Source organism: Mustela lutreola, chromosome 3 (assembly GCF_030435805.1).
Source record: "Mustela lutreola isolate mMusLut2 chromosome 3, mMusLut2.pri, whole genome shotgun sequence".
NCBI classification, from domain to species: domain Eukaryota; kingdom Metazoa; phylum Chordata; class Mammalia; order Carnivora; family Mustelidae; genus Mustela; species Mustela lutreola.
Window position 1 is genome coordinate 145,421,997 of NC_081292.1, and position 23,528 is coordinate 145,445,524.

Consider the following 23,528-nt stretch of genomic DNA (forward strand, 5'->3'; position numbering starts at 1 on the left):
TTTTGCAGACTGCATCTCACTAGACATGTGCAAATTACTGTTTTTGAGTTACTTGAATTTTTCTACAAGTAGTTATATGAGCAATTTGAAACAGGTGACCGTGCATCAATCTGACTCAAAGGTTTGAGTTGTACAATAACTAAGTTTCACACATTCCATTGGTGAATGTATTTAAGAGTGAAATACAGGTTATTTTCCTTTTTCACAGGGCTACAAAATTGTTTGGTAGTTCTTTTGGCCTACGGTTGCCACCATATTAAAAATTACCCGGGTACAAAGGCTCAATGAACTAATAAACTCAGAACCTCTGCCATGTATCTTTTTCTTTAAATTGTTATAGAAAGTACTATACATTTCTAGTTTTGGATAAAGCTAGTTTTACATTACAAAACAGGAAACATGTTTCTACAAAATGGCTAATCTCATGTTTTATAACCAACCTAATCTGAGTGAAGAACATAAAACAATACTAGTTTTCTTCCCTTATGTTAAGTTTCATTGTATTACTTTTTTAAAAAAAGATTTTACTTGACACAGAGAGATCACAAGTAGGCAGAGAAGCAAGGCTCCCTGCTGAGCAGAGAGCCCGACTCAGGGCTCCATTCCAGGACCCCGAAACCATGACATGAGCTAAGGGCAGAGGCTTAACCCCTGCACTTGGGCTGGTCTTTCTACGAGTTAAGCACATTAAAAACAAAAGAGCTGGGGCGCCAAAGTGGCTTAGTTGTTAAGTGTCTGCCTTTGGCTCAGGTCATGATCCCGGAGTCCTAGGATGGAGCCAGGCATTGGGCTCCCTGCTCCGTGGGAAGCCTGTTTCTCCCTCCTCTCTGTCTCCCTCTGTCAAACAAACAAACATATCTTTGGGAGAAAAAAGTGCTATGCAAAGTTTTAAAAATCACAAAACAATTGAGTGAAAAGGAACAACTTGCAAGGCAATCAGAACAGTGGAAACACAACTGTTATAATCTGCCAATATAAGTAATCCACAGCTAAAATGTGTGGCTAAGGGGCACCTGGGTGGCTCAGGTCATGATCCCAGTGTCCTGGGATGGAGCCCTGCATTGGGCTCCCCACTTGGCAGGAAACCTGCTTCTCCCTCTCCTGCTCCCCCAGCTTGTGTTCCCTCTCTCACTGTGTCTGTCAAATAAATAAATAAAATCTTAAAAAATAAAATAAAATAAAATGTGTGGCTAAATTGGATAAGCATCTGTGTTCAACTCAGGTCATGATTCCAGGATCCTGGGATTGAGCCCCACATTGGGCTCCCTGGTCAGTGGAAAGTCTGTTTCTCTCTCTACCATCCTCCAGCTTGCTCGTGCTCTCTCAAATAAATAAAATCTTTTAAAAATAAAAGAATTCCTTTAAAAATTAAAGTATGTGGCTAAGATACATATTTTGTTATTGAGGGGGGAAATGTATAACAATTATCAATCAGCACTTTAAAAAGGAAGTAACAGTATTAGGTTGGGAAATATGTTTTAAGAAGGAAGCCTAAAAAGCAATGAAAATAGAAAAAGCAAATTGATACTAAAAGTATTTTAATACACATTTAATTTACACAGTCCATATGAAGCACTCACATTTTACATATTCTCCTGGCTAAATAAAGCATTTAAAAACACACCAGAATTTGAGAATTTAATATCACCTCTTAACACATACAAACCACTGAATGGTCAGAACATTTTTATCTAACCATATATATTTTCAGTGACTAACTTTCAAGTTGGTGCATTTTCCCTAAATATATCTAAATTTAATTTAAATAAAAATAAAATCAAACAAGAAACCAAAAACTAGACAATTTGTTTTACGAGTCAATTAACATCTATATGGCTTTACAATGTTCAGTGTTATATTAAAACTGGCAGGCACAGGATATAATACAGTGTTCCCAATGCTGAGAAATTTGGAGGAACTAAAAAGCAAATGGTAGCATTCCAGTAGACAGTAATGCAAATTCCAAATCTAACCTTAGGTTTGCTGAGGCAAAAAACACATTGTAATCTGAAACATTATGATTTAACATTTACACTAGAATTTATCTCCAAACCTTCTGGAAATCATCACTGCTGACTAAATTCCTAAAGAAGTTCAGTACTGTTAAACTCTTTGCTCAGTTTTTCCTAATACAAATTCTATATCCCCAAGGGTAAAATAAAAGTATATTTTAGTTGATTTATCTTCATTATTTAGCTTTTAATAAAAATAAACGTTGAATAACTAATACAACAGTAATTTTAAAAATACAAAACAAACTGTTATAGTTCATTTAATACAATGTTTAACTATAAAAGTTGATAGTTTCAGAGTTTAAATTCTGTAAAATGCAGTTTGCAGAAAACAGTTTTAACAGTTACTAGACTAATGATAAGAGAAGCAGCATTTTGTAACTAATTATACAATTGTGACAACAGCTTTATTCCTAAAGTTCATTAAAAAAATATACATCACAGTGACTTTTGAGCTAGGAAAAGAAGTCCATTAACTTCATTTGGATTTTTCCCTTCCACTGAGAGAGCAGCCACAACTTTTAACATCCCCACATACAATTAACCAATTCATTTATCAATCCTTCAAAGTACTAGAAACACACAAAACAAAAAATCTATAGCATGGGCTTTTGGTAACATAGGAATTTGTATTAAAGAAAAAAAAAAAAAAAGGCAGAAACACAACTCAATCCTACGACTTCCTCCTATACTTAAAAACCAAACCCCTCAACAACTCCCTTCTCCAACCTCGCTGATGGATTTTTATTTATGTTGTTTTTCTTTTAATATTTACTTCTTGAATCACACCACAGGCCAGAGTTTACATTTGAACCCTTTAAAGGTAGCTGGGAAACCCGCTATGGGCAGGTGTCAGCCAATGCTGCACCTGGAGTTTATTAATTTTTAAAGCAAGTATGGTAACAAAACATCTTTTCAAAATAAACAGGTTATAAATGTACAATCCTTGGCGTTTATTCAGCTGTAAATGTATGAATACTAAGCTGAGTGATTATAATAAACATGATCAAAAGAAGACAGGAAAATACCCATTTTATGTTTCTTTGTAACAATCAACTATATGTGGTATATATTTAAAGTACCTTCTGGTGAAGATAAAGGGAACAAGTTTCTATAGAAATTTACTATAAAAGATTCAAAGTGTGATGAAATACAACTGCCACCTGGACTAAGCACAGTGAGCTATTAAAAAAAATACTAACTTGAAAATGAATTAGAATTTTCCTTTAGTATCACTACTCAAAATACCAGAAACCCAATGTGTTCCTGTCCATAACATTAAGAAATGTTTACTTCTCAGTTTCATACCTTTCACTGGGTACAAGAATCAAAGACCATTCAGCAAAGCTGATAATAATCAGTATCACACTTGTGCAAATTCTTTGAAACTTCTGTGAGGGCTTTAAGGAACTCCATTAGAAATTACAATGCTCTATGAACTCATTAATCGTAATTTTAAAATATTTTAAAGCAACCCAGTAAATTCTCTACGACTCATCAACATTAATCTCTCCGTAGTGTCAATTTCTGTGGCAGATGGTTTACCCCCAAAAAAGAATGAAATAATCATGAAAAAAAAAATCTCAGATATTGGCAAACAATAAACCAATTAAATATCTTTAGAGGATATTAAGTCAAAGATAGTTTGAGGTAAACCATAAGCTCAGACTTAACTATAAAATCAATTTTACAGGAAAGAGCTGGCTTTCAGGAAAGAGTATATTCAAAGTAAAAAGCTAAAGGCGGCACAACAACTTTAAAATTGCAATAAAAGAACTGTGTGAGCTATGTGCTACTTCAAATGCAAAGGCAGACGAGGTACAGTTAATGCTATTTATTTTCTAAATTTTTTTATTCTGAAAGTAACATCTAGCTGATTGTCATCCTTCATCTTAATTTCTTCACCATTATCTGTTCTACTGTAAAAACTAAGTTTTTAAATGTCTATAAAGGCTTAGCATGGAGTTGCTCTCTTGATAACCAGAACAGGAGAATACTACTTATAGAAACTGCTAACCTTTTTTTCCCACAGTTGTCTATAATTCTTAGTAGATACAGCTCTATGATCAGACAACATGTAAGCATTTTCACTTAGAATGGGTTTTTTAAAATTATTAGAAAACCTTTCTTAAATAGCACCTTTCTTAAAACTCAAATAGTTTTAGCAGATATTTTTAAAATGCAATTTACTGAATTTAAATACAATAATTAACTTAAAATATGTAAAGGTTAATAGATTATACAGCCTGGGAACTCAAGACTCAATCATCCCTAAATTAGGTTTGTGGTCAAAGTCTCTAAGGAATCAATCACCCCAGATTATCATAAACATCTATCACTTTTATCATCAAGAATAATTTAGAAAGACTTCATTGTGGATTATTTGCTTCAAGATATTCCAAACAATCTTATAATCATTACCTATTATTTGTTATCCAAACATCTACCACAATGCCAAATGTTCATTACTATATTAATCAATAATAAGAAGTATTATGTTAAGCACTGCTTTGCTCAGTACAAACAGCACTGAATAGTTACTGGGTTTACCAAGAACCTACCTTGGTAAGAGTTGACACTACCTTGACAAATATGAAATACAAAACACTCTAAAGGCTACTATTAATTGGAATTCTGAAATTTCTTCTCAAATGAGGCAGGTTTTGTGTTTGCTGGATGTTCAATATTTTATTTAGAAGAGAAATTACAGAAAAGAAAAGGCCACACATCACAAAAATAGCAATATACAACACACAAAATTCTAAATGGACTTTGGGTATCTATTACTGTTTACCTCTGTAAGCTATCAAATTTTGAACCTTCTACTTCTATGTGGCAATGTTGCACATGCCAAGCTAAAATAATGTTAACAGTAATGGTATAAAGCCATCTGAATAGAAAGAAACTGGAGTCATAAACATGCTATACCCTACTGTGATACATATATAGAAAAGATGCATTTTCTTGCCATTTGAAACTCGCAACTATGAGAGTTAAAGAAGTCAGCTCAAGTTAAAAAAATAAAACCAAAACAAGAACCATGCAGAATTAACACTCAACTCTGTATAGATCAGTGGCCAAAAGAGAAATCTTGGAAATTAGTATGTCAATACTATCAATTATTAGAATCTAACTTAAAGACCTGCACAAGTGATATGTTTTAGTGAGAAAAACATTTTCATTTTAGAGAAAGGTAATAACAGTAATTATAAAACAATGTTCCCCAAAGCAAAAAGTTTATCTCTTCAGACCAAAAGCAACATAGAATTGAGAATTACAATCTGATCTTCCAAGGTATAGTTCCTGTCAGCTGCTGTAACAGCAAATCAAACTAAGTAAGTACATCAACTGAAAAAAGTACTCAACTATTTTTGTAAACAAAACTAGGCAGGAAAAATATTAGTATGAATCAAGCTATGAGTGGAATTATAAAGAGTAACATAAGCAGTGCCATATAAATAACTTTTAAAGCAAATTACTATAAAATCAAAAGTGATGACTTAAGATCTCAAGTTATTAGGATCCTGCTTTTCTATGTTAATTAAAAGCTGCTGCTGCAAGCCTCTATTTAAATGCAATCAGAAAATCTATACAAGATTTCTTCTATCTAGTGGCTTCTAAAGTTACTTCAATCATGAGAAACACAAGCTTCTCTAACAATGTATTCCAACAATCAGTTACGGTTGTTTTGAACTGGCTGATCACACAAACTGGGATGTAGAATAGCACATTTGCTATTGGCTGATTGTTGCAACACAAAAATGCATACATGAAATAGTTAAACACAGCACACAGTATTACACCAAAATGTTTTTCTCATTTCAAGTTTATTAAAACTTTAGCAGTACAAATTATCCAGGTTGCAGATTATCAAAAGATCAACTCAATAAAGTCCACATTAAAAAAAAAAAAAAAGGACAAACATAAAACCCAAAAACAATGAAAAGAGGAAAACAACATAAAGGAGATTCATCAGCAAGTCTCTAAAACTTAAAATTTGAGCAGAATGGAAATAAGAAGTTTACACAACTCATCCACTTTTGTCTTCATCTGTTCCAGGGCTTGATTCATGATCAAATTTTTTATTTTTATCATGTATGTGGTCATTTTCTTGACCCTTTGATTTTTGGTTTTCTTTTTCCACAGAGGATCTGGTCTTCTCATCCTCCTTATTTTTCAATGTGGAGAACTTTAATTCATTGTCCTGACTACTTTGTTTTATTTTTGAGAATGGACTTTGATCTCTATCAGACTTTTTTTCCCTATTATTTGAGCTATTATGATCACGATTTTTAGAGTACATTCTCTTCTCACCCTCAGAATTTTCTTTTCTGTGTGAACTCTTACTTTCTTGGTTTCTGTATTTTTCTTTGTTTCTGCTTTGACTTTCTTCTCTCTCTGAGCTCCGTGAATCTCTCCTCCTCCTTCTCCTATCTTTACTTCTTGATCTTCCTGGTGTTGCTCTTCTCTCTCGGCTTCGTGACCTTCCTCTTCTCCTGTACTCCTGTTCTCTGTATCTATGGTACTCCTTGCTTCTGCTGCGATCCCGGTCATGGCTTCTAGATCGCACTCTTCTGCTCCTGTCCCTACTTCTGCTTCGTTCCCTTGTTCTACTATTGTAACTGTGTTTGCCTTTAGTTATATCACGTTCTCTACTTCTAGACTGTGCACGCCTATCCTTTTCCTTACTTTTATTATGATCATGCTCATTACTTTTTGATTCTAACTGTTTAGACTTCTCTTTACTTCGACTCCTTTCTTGATCTTTTCCTTTAGAATCAGACTTTTCTTTTTCTTTAACAATCTCATGATCCCTTTCTTTACTCCTTGACCTCACCCTCTTTTCTTCATGTCTATTATGCTTTGTATCTCTTTCTTTACTCTTTGATTTCTCTTTGCTCTTACTCCTACTTTTAGATTTGGCCCTTTTCTTCACTTTGTTTTTATTATACTTCTCATCTTTTTCTGAGTTTCTTCTGATGTCTCTCTCTTTGCTGTTAGATTTGTGGTCTTTAACTTTCTTTTCCTTTTCATTTTTTCTGTTTGGACTCTCAGACACATGCCTGTGATCAGTTACTTTTTTCTCTTTTATTCTAACTGGACTTCTTTGATTTTCTTTTATTTCATTTAACTCACTCCTAAAAAAAAAGGAGAAAAAAGATTTTTGGAAATTTTATAGAAAAAGGATGATGTCCATTAGTAACCAAAATGGTATTCTGTATTTTTTTTAAATATTCAGAAACAAGTGAAATGAGTATAAATAGAACAACTTTATGTACAAAAGTAAAAACAAAAATACATGTCACTACATTCGAAATAATATAGGTAAATCTTACTTATCCCCTTTGATCCATCTTTCACCACTTGATACCCTCATTCTTTGTGCTCTCTGCATCTCTTGCCTCCAATGTGGAGGAGTCTCACTACGTCTGAAACGATCCCTTGATCTGGATCTAGAAGGAGTTCGGTAACGCTTAAAAGAATAAAATGGGAAAAACATTAGCCTCCTGAAAATATAAAAGCATTACAATCATAGCTGTAAGCTTATACATTTCTAGGTTCAAATAAAATGTCTGATATTTCTATAACCTCTAAAATAAATAAATTCCAAATAAAAAGCATTAACCACACAATCTCTAGCCACCCATGTCCTCTTCACAGAACTGTCCTATTTAAGTGATGCTACTAGAGCATAACAGATACAAGTACCCTTACAAGTTGCCACGTTTCAATTTGGAAATATGTATTCTTGATGTTCCAAAGCAAATATCCCATATTAGGAGAAAAACTGAATAAATGCATAATGTTAAAAAAATGTGTAATGTTCATCCATTCAGCCAATATTTACTCAGTCCCTGGAATGGCCAACCATTCTACCATGTGTTGCAGCCGTATCAGTGAGCCAAGACGTATCTCAATTTTGCTCTTTTGGAACTTGAATTCTACAAGGCTAGGAGAACCCTCAGATCTATAATCACAGATATTCATAAACACAAATCAGTTACAATTACAATCAGTGTAAAAGAAGTACAAGGTGCTCAGAGAATACATTACAGTCATCCAGCCTAGTACAGGAAGTTGAACGATAACTAAAAGCTAACAACTAACAAACATGTATGAAGAGTTACATAGACAAGGATAAGGAAAAGAAGGTAGAAGTGTGAGGAAGGATGGGCAAGGAAGAATAAGTGAAGTGTAAGAAATATCTTATTTGAGGGCCCCGAGACAGGAAAAAACATTGCAATTTTTAGACATGACCACAAGATAGATGAGTATGGCTAAAGATAAATGGTGCCAGGGAGGGGCGTTTGGGTGGCTCAGTGGGTTAAAGTCTCTGCCTTTGGCTCAGGTCATGATCTCAGGGTCCTGAGATCAAGCCCCACATCAGGCTCTCTGCTCAGGAGGGGCGTTTGGGTGGCTCAGTAGGTTAAAGTCTCTGCCTTTGGCTCAGGTCATGATCTCAGGGTCCTGAGATCAAGCCCCACATCAGGCTCTCTGCTGAGCAGGGAGCCTGCTTCCCTCCTCCTCTCTCTCTCTACCTACTTGTAATCTCTATCCAAATAAGTAAATAAAATCTTAAAAAAAAAAAAGGTGCCAGGGAAAGTAATACTAGATATACTGATGAGGTAAGCAAGGCCTAGATTTTGTAAGGTCTCATAGGCCATGATAACAATTTTGGATCTATCTTGTAATTGATGGCAAAGGAGTGACATTTTCATTTTAAGATGACTATTCATATCTGGCTCTGAGCTTAGCATCTGCTCTGCCCCCCTGCTCATGCTCTTTTTCTGTCAAATGAATAAATGAATCTTAAAAAAAAAAAAGAAAATCACCATTCTGGATGCTGTTTGGACAACAAATCCTATCAGTGATTCTCAAAATGTAGTCTAGGGATCCCAAGACTCAGGGGACCTGTGAAGTCAAAACTATTTTCATTGTACCATATTATTTGCCTTTTTCACTTTCATTATTGTACAATACAGCCTTTCAGACTACATGATGTTTTTAGTATTTTTGCTTTCATAGCTAACTGAATGTGTGCTTATATATTCTTGTATCTTAAATAGTTCTTGGTTTTAATTTCTAAAACTATAAATAGCGATGGATAACCCAAAGTTCCTTTGGATCCTCAATAATTTTTAAGAGTATAAAGAGATTCTGGGGCACCTGGGGGGCTCTGCCAAGCGTCCTACTCTTGATTTCAACTCAGATCTTGATCTCAAGGTTGTGAGTTCAAGCCCCGCATTTAAAAAGAAAGAAAAAAAAAAGAGTGTGAGAGTGTAAAGAGAGATTCTAAGACAAAAAAGTTCAAGAACTGCTGTGAGAACAGTTAAAAGGCCATTGATAGTTCAGAGAACATACAAAGGTAAACTGAAATACGGTGGTGGGAATGGAACTTGAGAAGTAGATGGATTTCAAAGTATTTAGAAGGTTGAAATGACAGGATTTGGTGTTGGATAAGATATGCAAGTTAGGAAAGGAGGGAAGTAAAATGATTCTTAGGCTTTAAGTAACTGCACAGGTGATGGTGTCTTATTGGTAAAAGCAGGAACTTAAAGGAGGATCAGGTCTGAAGAGGAAGTGGTTATGTTCAACATATACACTGAGTTTGAGGTGTCTGTTAAGCAACTAACTGGTTGTCAACTAAGACCTGGCACCAGAAAAGCAAATGAGCATTTGATATTTATCCACACACAGGTAAGCCACTGAAGCTGTGGGAGTGATCAGACTGCTGAAGGACCATATGCAGAATAAGAAGTGTTGGAACCCTGAGGTACTACTATATTAAAGGCCAGGTAAGAGTGTGAACTGGCAACAGCCACTCAAAATAGAGTGGCCAGAGACATAAAGAAAGTAGGACAAAAGCAAGTGGAAAGAGTATTACAAGGAGGCAATTAAGAAAGACAAAGACTGAAAGGAGCCACTGGACTTTTTTTTAAAATATGGAATGCTTCTCAAATTTGCATGTCATCCTTGTGCAGGGGCCATGCTAATCTTCTCTGTATCATTCCAATTTCAGTATATGTGCGGCCAAAGCGAGCACGGACCCACTGGATTTTGTGACATGTAGCAAACGATACAGCAAGTGCTGTTTTCAGCAGAACAGTAGAAGACGAACTGAAATGGTTTAGAAAGGAGTATGAAGTAAAGAAATAATATACCAAGTATAGCCACATTTCTAAAGAGTTTTGAAAAACACAAGAAGATATTCTGATGGGGGAATCCAATAGAGATAAAGAGGATAAAATATAGAACAGGTTTAATTTTTATTAATTTTTAGCAAGATTAGAGATATAGTGGTCAGGAATTAACAAGGAGGCACAAGAAAGACAATGATCTCATTTTACACCATGTACATTTAAAATATACTAACATCCTATGTATTTTCAGTTTTGAAGTACCTACACTAAGAAGTTACTATAGAGAGAACGTGTAATTCAATACCCATATCTACTCTAAATTTTAGTTACTTATGTATAAAACAATATTTAAGAAACAGTCTAAAATTATTTACAATAAATAAAGTATTAACTAAGATTTCTAGGAAAAGAATCACCTACCCTTGGTCCTCTTCCTTTAATCTTCCTGCCAGACCTAGTAACTAAAAGTCGCCTCTGGTATGAAGCAGGCTGAGAGTTAGGTGGATTACTAGAAGGAAGCAAAGGGAAAATTAAAACAAACATACACACACACACACTCAGTCATCAAAAAATATGAAATTTTCCATTTTTAACAATGGGACTAGATTATGCTAAATGAAATAAGTCAGTCAGAGAAAGACAATTACATGGTATCACTCATGCATGAAGGTTAAGAAACAAGACAGATGACCATAGTAGGGGAGAGAGAAGAATAAAATCAGACGAAATCAGAGAGGAAGACAAAGCCATGAGGGTTGCTGGAGGGATGGGGCAACTGGGTGATGGACTTAAGGAGGGCATTTGATGTCATGAGCACTGGGTGTTGTATGCAAATGATGAATCAGTAGACTCTACCTCTGAAACTAATAAAATATACTATATATTAATGAATTAAATTTAAATTAAAACAACTTCATTAAACAAATCTGGAGAATACAGCTTTACTGATCTAAACTAATAAATTTAAGGCTTATATATAATCAGTAGTTTTCAATGTTATCAACTCCTAGTAGTATCTGGGAAAGTATAGGAGCATTTTTCAACTGTTCATGACTTGCAAGTGCTACTGGTACTTAGAACCATGAGTTAGGAATGCTAAAATCTTGCTATGCATGAGACTGAAGAACTACTCTGCCCCCAAATGCCAGCTGTGTGCTGAGAAACACTATTAAGTAACCATTTTTAAGATGAAATTAACTTGACAGTGTTAAGGAAAATCAGCATAGGCTGTATGCCACTAAGAGAATAATTTTAAAACTATCTTATTCCGGGGCACCTTGGTAGCTCAGTAGGGTTGAGCCTCTGACTCTTGATTTCAGCTCAGGTCATGATCTTAGGGTCCTGGGATCAACCCCTTGTCAGGCTCTGTGCTCCAAGGGGAATCTGCTTGAGATTCTCTCTCTCTCTGCCCCTCCCCCTGCTTGCACAACACTTTCTCTAAAATAAATAAAATCTTTAAAGAACAAAACAAAAAAACTGTATCATATTCCAAAGTATCTTATAATCCTATAAGCAACTGTTCACTGTTAAAACAACTACAGGAAAGAGTAATTAATCATAATAAAGTAGACACAAGCAGGTGTGAATTAGCAAAAACATTTATATCCTGGCTTACACCAAAAAGGGAAAATTTTCAAAAAATAACCAGTTAATATTTAATTAGCACAAACAATATCCATGTAAATTATGTTTGAAAAGTTCATTATAAAGTAGTTTAAATATTTTCTCTGTAATATTTATTTCCTTAAAAATATCCTTTCCTAATACTTGAGGAAAAATGAACTCAATCCAATCTATTGATATTACCCACAATTCAAGTAAATATTTTTTTTTAAACTAAGACTTATTTTTATATTTTTACTGTATTGTGAAAGTATAGGGGAGATATTCAGAATTTTATTACTTTTATAACATTTTAAACATAAATAAGAAAATGACCTCAAAATATTTTTGTTTTTGGACATAATTATTAAAATGATTTATAAAGAACCAGTAGCCGGGGCACCTGGGTGGCTCAGTGGGTTAAAGCCTCTGCCTTCGGCTCAGGTCATGATCCCAGGGTCCTGGGATCAAGCCCCGCATCGGGATCTCTGCTCCGCAAGCAAGGAGCCTGCTTCCCCCGTCTCTCGGCCTGCCTCTCTGCCTACCGATCTCTATTAAATAAATAAATATTTATTTATTTGACAGAGATCACAAGTAGGCAGAGAGGCAGGCAGAGAGAGAGAAAGGAGTCAACAGTATCCCTGCTGAGCAGAGAGCCTGATGTGAGAGAGGCTTGATCCCAGGACCCTGGGATCATGACCTTAGCCGAAAGCAGAGGCTTTAACCCACTGAACCACCCAGCCACCCCAATAAATAAAATCTTAAAAAAAAGAACCAATAGCCTACTAATACTACTTATGTGAATTTATGTAGAAAAATTTTCAAAGACCTTGAACACAATATCAATTTTCATAACAATACAATGAATTAGGCATTTTTTAAAAATAGCATTTTTGCTCTATTAGATAACTGAAAAATAAGGGTTTTTAAAGTTTTAAGTTTAAACTTTTAAATTTAAAAGTTTAATACATACAGATTACACAGTAAGACAGCTTGTTTTAAATGGAATTGGTTTGAAATGCCACAACACATCTTTTTACAGTGCTTTATTTTCAAAAAAGTAACTTTAACTCAAATCTGTTTGAATTAAATCAGTGTATCTTTTTAGCTATGTAGTTAAGAAAAAGGAGCTTTGCTAACATTATCCTACAAAAAAAAAAAAAAAAAAAAGATTTCAGTCTTAGGACGAGGTCACCAATTAAATCTTGCTTAAAGACTTAAAAAAAAGTCTATGGCCATACCACCCTGAACGCACCCGATCTCGTCTGATCTTGGAAGCTAAGCAGGGTTGGGCCTGGTTAGTACTTGGATGGGAAGACTTAAAGAAAAAAAGTTCTATTTTAAAGAGTGTAGGGCACTCTACAAGATAGAGACGTTAACATACCACTCTCTGTCTCTCTCTCTCTCTCTGTTTTTCCTTTCTTTTTCATCAGCTTTAGGAGGGCTTTTTCTCATTAGGAATCTATTTTCAGGTATAGGAGGGATCTCTTCTGGACGGACAGTAGACTGGGGTTGTGCTTCAAGATTTTCAGTCTCACTTTCACTAGATGCACTTAACAGAAAACATAAAAAAAATTCCACTTGGTTATTATGTGCCTACCTCAACCAACTGTTGCTATTTCTTTTCTTTGTAAGATGTCACAATATAGGAGCCATCCTGCCCACCCCCTTCAAGGATGCGATAATATACAGAAAATCCTCCTTCATTCTTCTGATAAACCAGCCAACCAACCCCAAACCAAAATCAATCGTTTCCATGATCACATTCTCAGAAAGTATTTTCCAATTAAATGGATCTAAAATATGAACTTCATAGGCAATATACTCAAATAAATTTAAAATATTTTAAAATGTAGGCAAAGAAATTAGTTGCTTTAAAGGCAATAGGCATCAAGTTCTAGTACAAAAATTATTTCAGACAAAAGAGAAAAGTAAATATACTGACAGTATTTACTTTTACCCTTGTACTTTCATAGCAACAAAGGGAATAAAGGACAAAAAAAATAATAAAGGACAAAAAAAAAGCGAGAGAGACTGCTATAAAAAATAAAGAGAACAGTAGCTGGTTTCCTATAACTCTCATTAATCCTATATATTCCTTCTATGAAACATAAACTTATAAAACCAAGAGCATCATTTCAATGAGTTCAGACAAAAAGAACTGAATGGCTTTGTTGAAAATGGAAATGAAATGTACCTAAATTTAATCTATAGACTCTAGAAACAAAATGGTCTTATACTTATTGACAGGAAATATTTCTCACTATTTTAATATTGCCATACAGTTGATCCAAAATCCCAAAAGATTTACTTATAAACTAAAGGGAATTAGGATATAAAGCTAGTACTATAAAATAATTTAAAATTAAGACCTTTTCTTGCTTTTCTTTCGCTTCTTCTTTTCTTTCTTGTGTTTTCGGGAATTTTTCCTATGTTTCTTTTTTCTTTTTTTTGATTTCTCTTCAGAAGCACTTTCTGAGTCAGAAGTATCAGAAGAGGACTGAGAATCACTTGAGCTATCTGAGTCACTGGATGAGGAGGAAGATGATGATGACGACTTATGTCTTTTCTTTTCTTCTTTCTTAGCTTTAATAAGAAACAAAAAATGTTTTGGTCAGGACTTTTTAGATAAACTCTGTAAGTGGAAATTTAGGTTTGCAGCAGATTCTCACTAAGTCCAGTATTTAACACTTGCTCATCCAGCTATCTGAACTGAGGGGTACAGGGAAGGAGTCAAGACTTAGGATCAGAATCCAGATCTCTGAATTAATGGATCAAAGTTGTATCTATTATGCCAAAGAATTCTGGAAAAGTAACAGGTAAGTCTAAAGTACTAAGCTGATTTTAGGAAACATTTAAATGAGTTTCTAAGAAGGAGAGAATTTTAAGAGTCCCAGATCAAATCTTCTTGCGGTTTTTGACTTTTTCTATTATCAAGAATAGAGGGATAACTGTGGGAGAGAAGTAACACACATACACAATACTCGGCATGAATTTGGAAAATAAGAAACATGACTGGCACTGGCACTGGCTTGTTTCAATACCTGAGCATTCCTCTAATGATTAAAAATTTAGCTTAGTTGAAGAGCAGAATTACCAAAGAGGGCAGTCATTTGCTAATGGTTAATAACTGTGTTACAATACTATGCTACAAAAAGTAATTTCAAACTGAAATTTTATTTTGGGTTAAGTAGGTAATCATTTTTAAAGGGATCCCAAAACTCAAATGCTTTAAGGACTAGGCAACTAATATATTTAAGTGAAATTAACCAGGTATGATACAACAGGAACTGGGGAAAGATAAGATGAACTGAATGGAGCCTGACTCATCAAAAGGTATTCAAAATCAAACTATGGTGGAGTTAAAGTGAAATCAAGCCAAAGATGGGACACTGATATACGGATAAGTATAATAAATTGGAACACATCAAATATATCCGAATCCATCAGTTCATAATGATATTTGCGAATAAAATATGAAGAATTTACACACTTTTCTTTGTACAAACTGTACCCCATACAAGCTAACCAAACAGTAAATGAAAGGAATATGCTCTTTTATCAAAAGTATTACAGGAATAAATGAAGTAGAAATTAAGGTTAGGATATCATCATTTTGTAACTCATAATGAGGCACTGACACCAAGAGGACCTACAGAGCACAAAAACTACCTTTCATACATGACACTTGCTCCTGTCAAAAAAATACATCCAGGTTGCCTGAATGGCTCAGTGGGTTAAGCTTCTGCCTTCAGCTCAGGCCATGATCTCAGGGTCCCAGGGAGCCTGCGTCCCCTTCCCACTCTTCCTGCCTCTCTGCCTACTTGTGATCTCTCTCTCTCTCTCTGTCAAATAAGTAAATAAATAAATAAAATCTTTAAAAACCACTAAATAAATAAATATATAAATCCATCCAAGCTGCATCTGATCCACTTTCTAGACTTAACTACAAAGTCATATGTAACATATGTTACATAATGTGTTCAAAGAAAGAACACATTATGTAACAAAGATGCAATCAGTATAATCTAATGTGTGCAATAATGGAAAATACTACAGGACAAATGACCTAGCTTGTTCAACAAATAAATCTAAACTAACAAAAGAGATGGCAGCAGAAATTTATTTAAAACAAACAAAAAATTCACACAACCCCAATGTATTCAAATTAAATCATTAAAAAAACAACATTAACATTGACAGGAACATTTAGGAATATATGTTTGTGTACATTATGATTATGATTTTTTTAAGAATCATTTTTTTACAGACCAATAATGAAATATTTATCAATAAAATGTTATCCTAGAATATCCTTCAAAATTATAAGAAAGGGAGAACAGGCCGGGGCATAGGTAAAATGAGACTAGCCATGACTTACTTGTTGAAGCTGCGTAATGAACACTTGCTTGGTGATACAACTTCAACCACTTCTGTATAATATATTAGTATTTTCCAGGATTAAAGAAAAAAATCAGAGGACATAGAACATCCATCTTTGTACTGACTGCTGGTTGATTGCAGACCTTAACTCAAAGGGTTAACACTTGGTTTATAGCCTTTCCTTTAGCCGAAGAAGCACCTGAGGACCTAGCAGTTGGCCAAATCATTCTTGAAACTCTTAACTCAGAATTTATAGGAGTGTACTAATTATAAGATAAATGACAGTCTGGCTGAAGTTCCTATGTACTTTATCCAGGATTTGCAGTTCACTGCCAAGATTGTTTTTCCAGTACCAGTTAAGATGCTGTTGCACTGGAGAATGGGAATAAGGTATAAAAGGTGAAGGGGGAGGAGACGGGAAGGTGAAGGGACCTGAGGTAAAGGCTTCATCACACAGTCATGTTCCTCAGGATCATGAATATAACAAGTATGAGATACCTGGGACATATGCAAGCTCTGTGTGGAAATCATGAGATCTCTACTATATTGTTGTACAAGCTATGCTGTTCCTGTCCTGTCTCCTTTCATAAAGGAAAATAAAGTCAGTGTTGAGTAAAGTCTATTTTGTCTCATGAGTCCAATTGTTAATCTGAACCCAAGACTACTATTGCCAGTTGAAGCACAGAATGGGTATGTAAACATATACAAACTGCAACACCTACTTATATATAGTACAAACCTGAGATGGGTGGGTGGGTAGCAGGTAATCAAACTTAAACTGAAGGAATAAATTCATAATGAGTAACTCTAAACATGAGATCACATAATAGGCAAGCAAAATTTCACATAAACATAGTAATACTTTGATTACCATGATTTACCAGATTAACAAAGCTTTATTTATCAGTTCCAACTTACATTTTTTTGCAATGAGATTCTTTCCCATGATAAATACATTGCAGTTGGTTTAACAAATAAGCCTATTCTCCCCACTGTATTAAATGTATTTCAAATGACCATTATTTAGTTCATATACCGCTTTTTTCCTTAAATTTTACTTATTTAAGAGCAAGCAACAGAGTGAGATAGACAGAGAGAGAGAGAGAGAGAGAGCACGCACGAGCACACAAGCAGGGAAAGAGAGTGAGGGTGGAGCAGACTTCCTGCCAAGTAGGGAGCCTAATGAATACTCAATACCAGGGCCCTGGGGGATCATGACCGGAGCGCAGGCAGTCACTGAACTGACTAAGCTACATCACTTTTCAAGAAAACATGTGAATGAAGCAAGGTACCACAATAACATGAAATGCCAGAGAGTGATTTATGACTATTTTTAATGGTAATATAATCTCTGCCTGAATATCAAATGACATCTACTATAAATAAACTATGTTTTAGGAAAAATGACTTGGAAGGAAGCTTAGAAAGCTCCAAGGTTGGGAAAAAAATTCCCACTTCTAATGTTGTCATTATTTTACAAGTGAAATTTAGTTTTTGTGTCCTTTTCCTATTATGTGCTCAGAAAAAAAAGAAGAAAAAATGATTCAGAAAGAAATGGCAGTTAAAGAACAAAAGAGTGAAAAGGCAAAAGGGACATGCCAAAATTAGTATTAGTTCTAACAGAATATATCCTGAGTCTCCAAATCTGTGTTAAATTAAATTTAAAACTATGATTTAGGCATATTGTGAATCTGACTGAAACTTTATCCTTTCCAAATGGATGACCAAACCCCTGTATAGTCAAAACTCCGTGTGCAATTTTTGACTCCACAGAAACTTAATTGCCAATAGCCTACTATTGACCAGAAACATTACCAATAATATAAATAGCTGAGCAACAAATATTTTGTAGGTTATATGAATTATATACTGTATTTTATTTTATTGTACCTTTTTAGAGAAGGAAAAGAGGAGAGAGAGAAGTTGGAGCAAAGGGACGGAGAGAGAGAGAGAGAGAAACTCTAGCAGGCTCCACACCCAGCATGGAGTCTGATATGGGGCTTGACCTCTCAACCCTGAGCCAAAATGAAGTGCTGATTAACAAACTGAGCCACCCAGATGCCACTGTATACTGTATTCTTAAAATAAGCGAGAGAGGGGTGCCTGGGTGGCTCAGTGGGTTAAAGCCTCTGCCTTTGGCTCAGGTCATGATCCCAGGGTCCTGGGATGGAGCCTCACATCAGGCTCTCTGCTCAACAGGGATTCTGTTTATTCCTTTCTCTCTCTCTGCCTGCCTCTCTGCCTACTTGTGATCTCTGTCAAATAAATAAATAAAATCTTAAAAAAAAAATAAGTGAGAGAAAAAATATTAAGAAAATCATAAGGAAAAAAACACATTTACCAGTATTATACTGTATTTATATATTTTTAAAAATCCATGTATAGGAGGAAGGAGTCAAGATGGTGAAGTAGCAGGCTGAGACGACATCAGGTAGCAGGAGATCAGCTAGATAGCTTATCAAACCATTCAGAACACCTACAAATACAACAGGAGATCGAAGAGAAGAGCAACAATTCTAGAAACAGACTGACCACTTTCTGAAAGGTAGGACCGGCAGAGAAGTGAATCCAAAGCAATGGGAAGATAGACTGTGGGGGGAGGGGCCGGCTCCTGGCAAGCAGCGGAGCAAGGGAGCACAAAATCAAGACTTTTAAAAGTCTGCTCCACTGAGGGACATTGTTCCAGAGGCTATGCCGGGATGAAGCCCACATGGGGACAGCGTGGCCTCAGGTCACGCAGGGTCACAGAAAAATGGGGGGTGTCTGAGTGTCGCAGAGCTCGCAGGTTATTAGAGCGGGGAAGCTGACTACAGAGACAGAGTTGAGGAGTGAGCTCTCAGCTCGGGGTCACCTTGAATCGTAATCCGTGGCACAGGCCACTGCTCTGTGAGTGGGGTCCCCAGAAGAGCTCAAGGATCTGCAGGGTTCAGAGACTCCAGGCTGAGCTGTGTGCCAGAGACAGAGACGCTTGGTCACAGGCTGGGTGAGCTCAGAGAACAGCCGTGGTCAGGGAGACGGGAGTGATAGAGTGCTTTTCTCTGAGGGCACACTGAGGAATAGGGCCCCGAGCTCTCGGCTCCTCCGGGCTGGAGACTGGGAGGCTGCCATTTTCATTCCTGACCTCTGGAACTCTACCTAAAGTGTTCAGAAAACAAAAGCTCCCAAAAGCGAACCCAAGGGGATTACTTAGCCCAGCCCCTGGTAAGGGCGGTACAATTCTGCCTCAGGCAAACGCACTTAAGAATCACTACAACAGGAACCTTCCCCAGAAGACCAACAGGAAACCAGCGAAGACCAAGTTCACTTACCAAGAACAGCGGAATTCCAGAGAAGGAGAAAGCAAAGCGTGGAATTTATGGCTTTCTCCCCATGATTCTTTAATCTTGCAAAGTTGGTTAATTTTTTTAAAATTTTATTTTATTTATTTATTTTTTAAAGATTTTATTTATTTATTTGACAGAGAGAGATCACAAGCAGGCAGAGAGGCAGGCAGAGAGGCAGGGGGAGAGAGGAAGAGAGGAGGAAGCAGGCTCTCCGCTGAGCAGAGAGCCCGATGCGGGACTCGATCCCAGGATCCTGAGATCATGACCTAAGCCGAAGGCAGAGGTTTAACCCACTGAGCCACCCAGGCACCCCTAATTTTATTTTTTTTCTTATGCTAAATTTTTAAAAACTTTTACCCTTTCCTCTTTTAACATTTTTTAACTAAGTTTATCTTAACAATACCTTTCATTAAAAAAACTAATCTTTTTTGAAACTTCATTATTATAGTCATATTTTATCCTTCATTGTATCTAACTTTATTTTTTGTATACACATAGAATTTTTTCTTCTAAAAAATTTGGGGTACAACTTCTTCTAATAGATCAAAATATGCCCTAAATCTGGCACCACGCTTCTTCTAGTCTTCAGCCTGAGAAAATTCTCTCCACCTTCTTTTTCTCTATTCTCCCAATCAACTTACCTTATCAACTCCCTTTTTAAGAAATTTTTAAAAATATATATTTTTTCCATCTTTATAGTCATATTCCATCCCTTCATTGTGTTTACCCTTATATATGTTTTTCATTCTTTAAAATTTTGGGAGGTACTTTCTTCTAGGAGACCAAAATACTCCCAAAATTAAGTGGGTGACCCTGTTCTAGGCACCAGTCTAATATATATATATATTTTTTTCTTTTTTATATTTTTTCTTTGTTTTTTTTTTTTAATCTTTTTTTGAACTTCTTTTTACTCCTTTCTCCCCCCCCCCATGATTTGGGGACTCTTCTGATTTGGTTAAAGCACATTTTCCTGGGGTCCTTGCCACCCTTTAAGTATTTTATTTGCTCCTTCATATATTCTTATCTGGACAAAATGACAAGGTGGAAAAACTCACCACAAAAAAAAGAACAAGAGGCAGTACTGAAGGCTAGGGACCTAATCAATACAGACATGGGTAATAGGTCATGAGTTCAGAATGATCTAGAATTCAGAATGACAATTCTCAAGGTTCTAGCCGGGCTCGATAAAGGCATGGAAGGTATTAGAGAAACCCTGTCCGGAGAAATAAAAGCCCTTTCTGGAGAAATAAAAGAACTAAAATCTAACCAAGTTGAAATTAAAAAAGCTATTAATGAGGTGCAATAAAAAATGGAGGCTCTTACTGCTAGGATAAATGAGGCAGAAGAAATAATTAGTGATATAGAAGACCAAATGACAGAGAATAAAGCAGCTGAGCAAAAGAGAGACAAACAACTACAGGACCACGAGGGGAGAATTCAAGAAATAAGTGACACCATAGGACAAAACAACATTAGAATAATTGGGATTCCAGAAGAAGAAGAAAGAAGGGAGTAGAAGGTATATTGGAAAGAATTATTGTAAAGAATTTCCCTAATATGGCAAAGAGAACAAGCATCAAAATGCAGGAGGAGCAGAGAACCCCTGCAAAATTAATAAGAATAGGTCCACACCCCGTCACCTAACAGTAAAATTTACAAGTCTTAGCGACAAAGAGAAAATCCTGAAAGCAGCCTGGGACAAAAAGTCTGTAACATACAATGGTAAAAATATTAGACTGGCAGCAGACTTATCCACAGAGACCTGGCAGGCCAGAAAGAACTGGCATGATATATTCAGAGCACTAAACGAGAAAAACATGCAGCCAAGAATACTATATCCAGCTAGGCTACTGTTGAAAATAGGAGAGAAAAAAAGCTTCCAGGACAAACAAAAACTGAAAGAATTTGCAAACACCAAATCAGCTCTACAGGAAATACTGAAAGGGGTCCTCTAAGCAAAGAGACACCCTAAAAGTAGTAGATCAGAAAGGAACAGAGACAATATACAGTAACAGTCACCTTACAGGCAATACAATGGCACTAAATTCATATCTCTCAATAGTTACCCTGAATGTTAATGGGCTAAATGCCCAAATCAAAAGACACAGGGTATCAGAATAGATAAAAAAAACAAAAGCCATTAATATGCTGCCTACAAGAAACTCATTTTAGACCGAAAGACACCTCCAGATTTAAAGTAAGGGGGTAGAAAACAATTTACCATGCTAACGGACATCAAAAGAAAGCTGGGGTGGCAATCCTTATATCAGATCAATTAGATTTTAAGCCAAAGACTATATAATAAGAGATGAGGAAGGATACTATTTCATACTCAAAGGGTCTGGCCAACAAGAAAATCTAACAATTTTAAATATCTATGCCCCTAACGTGGGAGCAGCCAACTATATAAACCATTTAATAACAAAATCAAGGAAAGACATTGGCAATAATAACAATAATAGTAGGGGACTTTAACACTCCCCTCACTGAAATGGACAGATCATCCAAGCAAAAGATCAACAAGGAAATAAAGGCCTTAAATGAAACAATGGACCAGATGGATATCACAGATATACTCAGAACATTCCATTCCAAAGCAAAAGAATACACATTCTTCTCTAGTGCACATGGAAGATTCTCCAGAACAGATCACATCCTGGGTCATAAACCAGGTCTCAACTGGTATCAAAAGACTGGGATCATTCCCTGAGTATTTTCAGACCACAATGCTCTGAAGCTAGAACTCAATTACAAGAGGAAATATGGAAAGAACCCAAATACATGGAGACTAAACAGCATCCTTCTAAAGAATGAATGGGTCAACCAGGAAATCAAAGAATTGAAAAAATTCATGGAAACAAATGATAATGAAAACACAACAGTTCAAAATCTGTGGGACACAGCAAAGGCAGTCCTGAGAGGAAAATATATAGCGATACAAGCCTTTCTCAAGAAACAAAAAGGTCTCAAATATACAACCTAACCATACACCTAAGGGAGCTGAAGAAAGAACAAAGAAAGCCTAAGCCCAGCAGAAGAGAAAGATCAGAGAAGAAATCAGTGAAATAGAAACCAAAAAACCCAATAGAACAAATCAACAAAACTAGGAGCTAGTTCTTTGAAAAAATTATTAAGATTGATAAACCCCTGGCCAGACTTAAAAAAAAGAAAAAAGAACCCAAATAAATAAAATCACGAATGAAAGAGGAGAGATGACAACTAACAACAAAGAAATACAAACAATTGTAAGAACGTATTATAAGGAACTCCATGCCAACAAATTTGACAATCTGGAAGAAATGGATACATTCATAGAGACATAACAAGCTGCCACAACAGAACCGGAAGAAATAGAAAACCTGAACAGACCCATAACCAGTAAGGAGATTGAAACAGTCATCAAAAATCTCCAAACAAACAAATGCCCAGGGCCAGATGGCTTCCCAGGGTAATTCTACCAAGCATTTTGTTGTTATTGTTAAGATTTTATTTATTTATTTGACAGAGATAACAAGTAGGCAGAGAGGCAGGTAAGGAGAGAGAGAGAGGAGGAAGCAGGCTCCCTGACGAGCAGAGAGCACGATGCAGGGCTCGATCCCAGGAAAATTTTAGACTCAAAATGGATGAAAGACCTCAATGTGAGAAAGGAAATCGATCAAAATCCTTGAGGAGAACACAGGCAGCAACCTCTCCGACTTCAGTGACTTCAGTCGCAGCAACAACTTCTTAGGAACATCACCAAAGGCAAGGGAAGCAAGGGCAAAAACGAACTACTGGGACTTCATCAAGATCAAAAGCTTTTGCAAAGCAAAGGAAACAGTTAACAAAACCAAAGACAACTGACAGAATGGGAGAAGATATTTGCATACGACATATCAGATAAAGGGCTAGTATCCAAAGTCTATAAAGAACTTATCAAACTCAACACCCAAAGAGCAAATAATCCAATCAAGAAATGGCCAGAGGACATGAACAGACATTTCTGCAAAGAAGACATCTAGATGGCCAACAGACACATGAAAAAGTGCTCCAAATCACTCGGCATTAGTGATGTACGAATCAAAACC

General features: G+C 35.9%; 1 protein-coding gene and 1 non-coding gene across 9 annotated transcripts in view; both read right to left on the bottom strand.

Annotated features, from left to right (window-relative positions):
• Positions 1–5,820: 5,820 nt before the first annotated feature.
• The window catches only part of PPIG (peptidylprolyl isomerase G), a 52,090-nt gene continuing 34,382 nt past the window's right edge, over positions 5,821–23,528 (bottom strand). For all 8 annotated transcript variants that reach the window (XM_059167089.1, XM_059167097.1, XM_059167095.1 and 5 more), the window contains 5 exons: positions 14,128–14,341; positions 13,140–13,307; positions 10,574–10,661; positions 7,349–7,485; positions 5,821–7,150 (listed from right to left, as the gene is read on the bottom strand). In XM_059167089.1, the coding sequence (XP_059023072.1) occupies positions 6,043–7,150; positions 7,349–7,485; positions 10,574–10,661; positions 13,140–13,307; positions 14,128–14,341 (1,715 nt within the window). In that variant the 3' untranslated portion in view covers positions 5,821–6,042. The remainder of the gene's footprint in view (positions 7,151–7,348; positions 7,486–10,573; positions 10,662–13,139; positions 13,308–14,127; positions 14,342–23,528) is intronic.
• Positions 9,950–10,056, bottom strand: LOC131828295 (U6 spliceosomal RNA). Its single transcript, XR_009352321.1, has one exon. It is a non-coding gene; the product is annotated as a U6 spliceosomal RNA (small nuclear RNA).